This window comes from Rhinopithecus bieti, unplaced genomic scaffold, assembly GCF_001698545.2.
Source record: "Rhinopithecus bieti isolate Rb0 unplaced genomic scaffold, ASM169854v2 scaffold_6506, whole genome shotgun sequence".
Classification (NCBI taxonomy): domain Eukaryota; kingdom Metazoa; phylum Chordata; class Mammalia; order Primates; family Cercopithecidae; genus Rhinopithecus; species Rhinopithecus bieti.
This window is the reverse complement of record NW_016805137.1, coordinates 111,518-120,814: the sequence shown is the minus strand read 5'-3', so window position 1 is coordinate 120,814 and position 9,297 is coordinate 111,518. Positions and strand designations below refer to the sequence as shown.

At 43.1% G+C, this 9,297-nt stretch overlaps 1 protein-coding gene across 1 annotated transcript in view; it reads left to right on the top strand.

The window, feature by feature from the left end:
- PKD1L3 (polycystin 1 like 3, transient receptor potential channel interacting) overlaps positions 1 to 9,297 on the top strand; it is a 90,934-nt gene that overhangs the window by 65,007 nt on the left and 16,630 nt on the right. Inside the window, 4 exon segments of the mRNA XM_017871296.1 lie at positions 486 to 626; positions 1,653 to 1,952; positions 1,955 to 2,049; positions 2,051 to 2,117. Of these exon segments, the coding sequence (XP_017726785.1) occupies positions 486 to 626; positions 1,653 to 1,952; positions 1,955 to 2,049; positions 2,051 to 2,117 (603 nt within the window).

Genomic DNA, 9,297 nt, shown 5'->3' with positions numbered 1-9,297 from the left:
CTCTCCTCTCTACCCTCTCCCTCTCCTCTCTACCCTCTCCCTCTCCCTCTCCTCTCTCCCTTCTCCCTCTCCCCCTGTCCCCTAGCTGGGACCACAGGCATGTGCCACTATGCCTGACTAATTTTTTATTTTTTTTGTAGAGACAACGTCTCACTATGTTGACCAGGCTGCTCAACTCCTGGCCTCAAGCAGTCCTGCTGCCTTGGCCTCCCAAAGTGCTAGAATTGAAAATACAGGCATGAGCCACTGTGTTCAGCCTAGTAACTCATTTTCACTGTATTGTACAAAAGTATCAGTCCCCAACTGATTGGAATTTTTTTAAAAACAGGTCCTTTATAATAGAGAGTTTAAGAAGCACTGCATGGGCAGTTTTACTCCTTGTTTAACATTTAAAAGGAAGTGCGCTCAGTAGATGCTCAGTGAATGGTGAGTGGCCGCTTAATGAAATATAACATTTCTTTGGTCTACATTTGAATTTTTGACAGCAAAATGTTCTTCGTCAGTACCAGGTTCAAGAGATAAGAACAACCCTGTCTATGTAGCCCCAGCTATGAATAGTCCAACTAAGCGTCCAGAAAGAACCTTGAAAAAGAAGAAACTCTTCAAGCTGACTGGAGATATTTTGGGTATGGAGAGGAAATGGCAACATATTGATAATACAGCACCTTTTCGAGAAGGGAAAGGAAGAGAGAGAATAAAATGGAAAGTAAAGAAGGGTTGAAAAGCTGTCTTTTAAAATCTTCACCTCGTGAGATTTGGGATTCCAGTAAAGCAGGTGGGAAGGTAACTGGACAGACCCCTGACCTTGGAGTCTAGAGGTTTCATTGTGTGCTTGAGTAAGTCACTTTCTCTACCTGCAAAATTTAATAACACAATCTGTGGAGGGAAAATGAAAATGCTTTGGCAAACGGCTATTCTGTAGGTGCTAGTTGACTGGCTTCAACACTTCTAGTTCATTACTGGATTCCCTAATCCAAAGAAAACAAATTCTGTTTTTATCATGACTTTGCTTCTTGTAAACATAATCACATGAGTGAAACAGAGTGAACACCATATTTCTTGTGTGGGATTTTATGTATCTTTCTCTTTTTCTTTTTTCTTTTTTCTTTTTTCTTTTTTTTTTTTTTTTTTTTTTTTTTTTGACACAGTCTCGCTCTGTTGCCCAGGCTGGAGTGCAGTAGTGCAATGTCAGCTCACTGCATCCTGTGCCTCCTGGGTTCTAGTGATTCTCCTACCTCGGTCTCCTGGTTAGCTGGGATTACAGGCACACACCACCACGCCCAGCTCATTTTTGTATTTCTAGTAGATAGGGGGTTTCACTATGTTGGTCAGGCTGGTCTTAAACTCTTGACCTTGGGTGATCTGCCCCTCTTAGCTTCCCAAAGTGCTAGGACTACAGGTGTGAGCCACTGTGCCTGGTCATAGCCAATGTATCTTATTTTGAGTAAAATGTATGATTAGTGGCAGAATAATTCTGGGAAAGAAATGTGTATGTGTATATTTATAATTATTAGACTGAACCATATGAAACTGCCAATTTTTGACTGATTTTGACCTGCGTAAGTCTATGGACTTAGGAAAATGAAGAAAAGACATAGAGGATTTCTAAGTTAACCACTCAACTATGACATTTTTTTCCTCTTCTAAACTAGTACAAATCCTTTTCCTTACCCTATTGATGACTGCAATCTGCTCTGTAAAGAACTCCAATAGATTTTACCTCCACCAAGCTATCTGGAAGACCTTTTCGCCCCGATTCTCGGAAATCAAACTTCTTCAGGATTTCTACCCCTGGGCCAATCACATCCTCCTTCCTGGCCTGTATGGGGATTACAGAGGTAAGAGTGCAGTCCTGAAGCCCAGTCATTGCAAATATGGGGTACAATTAATTTTCCAAATACCCTGTACCACGATCTATGAGAAAGTGAAGGAAGGTCAGCTGGTGTTTTCTGATATGGCCGTACCTGTGGGCATCCCAAGAGCTTGTTCCCTGGACTTCATCTAAGGAGGTTCAGTTACATCTGTTCACCCAGGCCCAAGGGGCCGATTCCCTGCTGATGAGCTTCACAAAAGGCTGACAAGCAAGAATGACAGTGGATTCAGTTACATCATGAGAAGTAACTGGAGTGACCCCTGGGACTCAACCACACATAGCAGAGAAGGCTGTTCAGTAAGTGCAAAACCAGGAATTTGGGTTCATTGGAGGATCTCCACATGAGATGCTATTTTGGCCTGAGCCATCTTTCCCAGGTCTGTGAGGATGTCTGTGTGACTTTGCTTGCATAGGTATCCAGTTGAGCCCCACAAAATGCATTGAACTTCTCTAATATGCTTGGAACTGTCCTAGGAGCTAACAGTGAAAAGATGGACCACGATATGGTTTGCGTCTTCAAGGAACACCACCATGCAGAGGCGTTAGTATGCCTTGCTGCGGACAGTGATGAAGAAATGCTAAAGAATGACTTTCTTAAAGATCGCTTTTTTTTTTTTTTTTTTTGAGACAGTCTCACTCTGTCACGCAGGCCAGAGTGCAGTGGCACAATCCAGGCTCACTGCAACCTCCACCTCCCAGGTTGAAGCAATTCTCCTGCTTCAGCCTCTCTAGTAGCTAGGATTACAGGCATGCACTACCACACCTGGCTTTTTTTTTTTTTTTTTTTTTTTTGAGGCAGAGTTTTGCTCTCATTGCCCAGGATGGAGTGCAATGGCATGATCTTGGCTCACTGCCCGCAGGCCCTGGGTTCAGCCGATTCTCCTGACCCTCAGCCTTCTTTAGTAGAATTATGGGGCGGTTTCACCATGTTGCGTCAGGCTGGCCTATCAAATTCCTGACCTCAAGTGATCCACCCACCTCGGCCTCCAAAGTGCTGGGATTACAGTTGTGAGCCCCCGCCACCTGCCAGGAAACGCTTTCGGCTATTCAATATTTTTCACCAGTTACCAACACTGCTCGTTATTAATAACTTTAGATCTTGGTTATAAACAAAAAAATTTTTATGTAAGCTGCCATTCTGGAAAAACTGTTACATTCACTTTATCCTCAGGATATGGGGCCTTCCTGATGAGATTTGGATCCACTCTCCTAGGTCCTGCAAAAAGATCTAAAATGCCATTTTTATCTCAGCAACACATTTACAGTCCTAAAGGGACGTGGTTAGTGTGTTTTTGGGGCGAGTTTTATAGATGACAACTCCGTATTTACTGCAATGTTGCAATCTATTTATTTAGTTCAATTTTGTTTAATTTTACTTTTAGAATCAGCGGTCTCAGGTCTCCTCACTCAGGCTAGAATGCAGTGGAATAAATCTCATCTCACTGCAGCCTTGAACTTGGTGGCGCCAAGCCACCTCAAGCTTTCCCCCACCTCGCTTCCTGAGTAGCCTGGGGCACTAAGTGTGCTGTGCCACTCATACCCGTTAATTACTTATTATTATTTTTTAGAGCTCAGGGGGTCTTCACTATGTTGCCAGTCTGGGTGTCCTTAGTTCAGTTTTAGGTGGTGACAGCTTCTGGCGTTCAGGACAGTTCTTTTTTTTCCCCCCCGAGATGGAGTTTCGACTCTTTCGCCCCACGTTTGAGCAAAGTGGTGGGCTGATCTCGTCTCACTGCAATCCTCCATCCCCCAGGTTCAAGCGATTCTCCTCCCTCAGCCTCCTGAGGTAGCTGGGATTATTAGGTGGCCCATACCATGCCCCCAGCTAATTTTTTCATTTTTAGTAGAGACGGGGTTTGTGCCATATTGACCAGGCTGCTCTTCGAAAAAAAAAAAAAAAAAAAAAAAAAAAAAAAAAAAAAAATCTCCTGACCTCAAGGTGATCCACCCGCCTCAGCCTCCCAAAGGAGATAGAATTACAGGCATGCAGGCCACTACGCACCTGGCCCCAGGGTACATTCTACTTGCAGCTCCTGTAATTGTACCTAATGTCCGAAACAAAATACTAAATCAAGGTGACGGGCAGGCCACGGTGGGCCTCACGCTGTGATTGCCTTAGTGCTTTTGGGAGAACTGTAGCAGCGGGTATCATTTGAAGCCCAGGGAGTTCAAACCAGCCTGGGGCAACATGCGCAAGATCCCATCTCTACAAAAATAAAAATTAAGCCAGCATAGGTCGCCACATGCCACTATAGTACCAGCTGCTTGGAGCTCTGATGCAGAGAGGATCATTTTGAGCCAGGAGTTCAAGGCTGCAGTGCAGCCTATGGTCTCACCACGTCACACCATCGGTACTGAGCCAGAGCCAAGACCCCATCTCAAGAACAAAAATAGCTGACTGGATCTGTGGCTGGAGGTCCTGCCCCCATCACGGCGTAGGCATGGTCTCCTTGCAACTCCTTTGGCTCCTAGTAGTATGTTAGTGTCTTGGGCTGGGCACAGATGGCCTCATGCCCCGTAATCCCGCACTTTGGGGAGGGCTTGAGGTACGGCAGATGCTTTACCCAGGAGCTTCAAGACCAGCCTGCGACAACATAGTCCTCATATCTATGTTTTTAAAATATAAAAATTTTAAAAAGAATAATTTGCAAATCAGTAAAACGTATGAGTATGGGAAGAAAATCCAGCCAGGCACAGTTTGCTCATGCCTGCTCAATCACAGCCTTTGGGAGCGCCAAGGCTGGGATCGATCACTTGAGCCCAGCGAGTTTCAAGGACCAGCCTTAGGCAACATGGGTGCAACCTCCATCCTCTACAAAAATATAAAATTAGCTGGGGGCTATGGAATGCAGACCTGTGGCGTCCACAGCTACTTGGGAGAGGCTGGGGTGGGGAGAATTGCTTGAGCTGGGAAGTGGAGGTTGCAGTGAAGCCAAGATCGCATTACTGCCTCCAGCCTGGGTGACAGAGTGAGACCTGCACTCAAAAAAAAAAAAAAGAAAAAAGGAAAGAAAGAAAATCCAAATTGTACAAAAAAAAAATCTAAAGGGGTGTATGTGCAGCTCTTCCTTGTCCCCTAGATACCCCTTGCTCCTCTCAAGATGACAGCTACAGTTCCCAATTTATTATATATATTTATTATTATTCTTTCAAAGGTAATGGCCGGGCGCAGTGGCTCCTGTCCTGTAGTCTCAGCATTCGGGAAGGTGGAGGATGGGTGGATCACAGGTCGGCGCAGTTCAAAGACCAGGCCTGGCCAACATGGTGAAACTCCAACTTCTACTAAAAATACAAAAATTAGCCATCCGTCGGTGGGTGGGCGCCTGTAATCCCAACATACCTTGGGGAGGGCCCTGAGGCCAGGAAATCACTTGAACCAGAGAGGTGGAGGTTGCAGTGAGCCAACGATCACACCACACTGCACTCCAGCTGGGGCCAACAGGAGTGAGACTCGGGTCTCCAAAAAAAAAAAAAAAAAAAAAAAAGCATTTTGCTTTTTTTTTTTTCCCTTAACAGTTTATCTAGGGCTTGTTCTATCAGCATATATGAAGATGCCCCTATTACCCCTATTATGTTTTATTCACTTACTGTATAGTATCCCACTGCATGGATGTACCATAATTTATATACCCAGCTCCCTACTGATAGGTCTTTAGATCATTTCCAGGCTTATTGTTAGCAAGACTATCATTAATATCCTTGTACGTACTTAATTCCACAAAGATGCAAATCCATCGAAACATAAATACCTTGGAAAAGACTGCTAGGTCAAAGTATATATACATTTTTCATTTAGAAAGATATTGCCAAATTGTCCTAGTATACCAATAAACACTGCTATTAGCAACATATGGCTGGGTGCAGTGGGTTACATCTGTAATCCCAGCACTTTGGGAGGCCAAGGCAGGCGGATCACTTGAGTTCGAGACCAGCCTGGTCAACATAGTGAAACTCCGTCTCTACTTAAAAAAAAAAAAAAAAACACACACACACACACACACAAATTAGCTTGGCCTGGTGGTGCATGCCTGTAGTCCTAGCTACTCAGGAGGTTGAGGCAGGAGAGTTGCTTGAACCTGGGAGGCAAAGGTTGCAGTGAGTCAAGATCGTCCCACTGTACTCCAGCCTGGGAGACAGAGCAAAACTGTCTCAAAAAACAAAACAAAAAAACCCAGAAGCAATATATGAGAGCACCTGCCCACATTCCCAAGAGACAGCCTGGTGAAAATTTGGTGTTTTCAAACAATTCAAGTGTCCATGAAATATATGAAAGACTTTGTAACTGCACCCAGAGAAATGAAGGTTTAAACTAAGACACGCCTTTTCCCTTTTCGTAGGGGCAATACTTGCTCATACGCTTTTGCCTTTTTTCACTCAATCCTCCTCCCCGTATTCTTTTCTTTTTTTTTTTTTGAGATGGAGTCTCGCTCTGTCGCCCAGGCTGGAGTGCAGTGGCCGGATTTCAGCTCACTGCAAGCTCCGCCTCCCGGGTTTACGCCATTCTCCTGCCTCAGCCTCCCGAGTAGCTGGGACTACAGGCGCCCGCCACCTCGCCCGGCTAGTTTTTTGTATTTTTTTTAGTAGAGACGGGGTTTCACCGTGTTAGCCAGGATGGTCTCGATCTCCTGACCTCGTGATCCGCCCGTCTCAGCCTCCCAAAGTGCTGGGATAAAGGCTTGAGCCACCACGCCCGGCCCATGTCTAACTTTTGACTCCTCAAAAACTTAACTACTAATAGCCTACTATTGACTGGAAGACTTACTGATAACATAACAGTTGATTAACACATATTTTATATGTTATGTATATTAGATACTGTATTCTTAAAATAAGCTAGAAAAAAGAATATTAAGGAAATCATAAGGAAGATAAACTAATTTACTGTTCATTAAGTGGATCATGACAGAGATCTTCATCCTCATCGTCTTCACATTGAGTAGGCTGAGGAAGAGCAGAGGGGTTAGTCTTGGTGTCTCGGGGGTGGCTGAGGTGGGAGAAAAGCTACTTATAAGAGGACCTGTGCAGTTCAAACATTTGTTGTTCAGTGGTCAGTTTTTCAGTCGATTCTCTTAATTCATCTAGATTGGACATATCATTTACAAATTGTGATAATTTCACTTTTTTATTTTTTTATGTCTCATTATTATTTAAACATTTTTTTTTAATATAAAGACCGTGTACCCCTGTGTTGCCCAGGGTGGTCTTGAACTCCTGGCCTCAAGCCATCCTCCCGCCTTGGCCTTCTAAAGTGCTGGGATTACAGGTGTGATGTACCATATCCAGCCTTACTTCTTTTTCTTACCTGATAGCATTATCTAGAACCTCCAAAACTGTTTTCAAACCTAATGGTGAAAGTTTGCATGTTTTCTCGTTACTAACCTAACGCAGCACTTTTTACATCGTTTCTTTTTTCTGCATTCTGGATGTGCTGGAAGAAAAGATTTTTTAAAATATATAAACAAAACTGTTTCTTTTACTTTCTCATTAGGATTTATTGCTGATGGGAACTCCTTTCTTTTGGGCAATGTTCTGCTGCGTCAGATTCGCATTGCTGATCCTGGACTCTTCCCAACTGGAGTATCTCCCCGGGAACAAGTGAAGCCACCTCACCAACATCAGGAGGATACAGAGAACTATGGGGTTAATTGGGGCCCCCTTGATACAAACATCACCAAATCAGATAGCATTTGGCATTATCAGAATCAGGAGACCCTGGGTGGTTCTCCCATTCAAGGGGAATTTGCCACTTACTCAGGAGGAGGATACGCTGTGAAACTTGGAAGAAACTCCAGTACTGCAGCCGGGTGAGTAAGCCTGGGCCCTGAGCAAGAGAACCAAAATATTTGCTTTTGGCCATTCATAGGACAAATAGGAATTTCAGACCCATTTGAGTAGTTTGACAGCTACTATACTGTCTGTAACTCTTATGGATACTTTTATTTTAGACTTCTAAGGAAATATACCCTTTGGTTTAAAAATTCCTTGCTCAACTTCAGACTACAGGTATGTTTTGGCTTGGCAATTTGCCAAAATTCATTTTGTAGCTGGAAAAATACCTATCATTTTCAATCCTAGCTGAAGTTAAATTCAAGTAACCGTAGCTTGAGCAAACTGTAATCTTAACATATAAAGCAAACATTGCCGTTCATGAGCCAAAATACAGGAACCCAAAAGTTCAATGCCAAAATTAAATTTCCTGAGACTTATAGAGTGGTTTAGTATGCTGAGAATCTCTGTCATTACATGAGAAAAGTCTAAATAAAATAATTATCTCTTCATTTAAATGCAAGGAATTCATTATTCACAAACAACAGTGCCAACTGAATAATGACATTTATACGCCTCCTACCTCCCAAAACTGAACAGCTGGTAGTCAAGAGTAGCATTTAATACTTCAAGTAGAAATACTTGTCATAGCATGAAATTCTACTTCAGACTTGAAATGCCAAGTATATTTTTCTGAATATTTAACCTTGTTGTGAATATTATTGTAAAAACGTTCATTTTTATGGTCTACTAAATTTAATACCAGTGAAAGTTTGGGCATTAGTAATCATAAAATATTTCATAGGAAAAGTAGATTGGGAAATGTAACATCTTACCTGGTATATGACAGCAATATTTGAAACATCAGGATATTTTCCCCCTTTGCAGTATTGGAGAAAACAGGCTGACCCTGTCCTCTGTTTACCCAGAGTTCTACAGCATCTTGAACAGAGGCATTGGCTAGACCAACGCACAAAAGGCCTCTTTGTGGAGTTTGTGGTCTTCAATGCTAATGTGAACCTATTCTGTGTTGTGATCCTGATGTTGGAGTCCAGTGATATGGGTACGAAGGCCTCTCTCTTCTCTCCTCTCTCTATGATCTTGTGCTTTGGGTTGGATGTTTGTCCCCTGTAAACCTCATGTTGAAATTCGATTCCCAGCATTGGAAGTGGAGCCTGATGGGAGGTGTTTGCGTCCTGGGAGGCAGATCCTTCATGGATAGATTGATGACCTCCCTTAGGAGTGAGTTCTCATTCTATTAGTTCCCAAGAAAGCTGGTTGTTTAAAAAGAGCCTGGAATCTCCCCCACCCCTCTCTTGCTTCCTCTCGTTCCATGTGATCTCTGCACAGGCTGTCTCCCCTTCACCTTTGCGGTGAGTGGCAGCAGCCTCAGGCCCTCACCAGATGCACACGCCCAGTTTTGAACTTGCCAGCCATCAGAATTGTGAGCCAAAGACACCTTTTTTCTTTATAAATTACTCAAGGCTTGGATATTCCTTTATAGCAACACAAAATGGACTAAGACACCTGAGTAGCTCAGGAAAAGTCCCAGTTTCTTTCTCTGTCTTATACCATTAATTTAAATATATTATTTTAATTAAAGTTATTATATTTAAATATAACTTCAAAAGTCAAATAGTTCAAGGGAAAACAGGAGT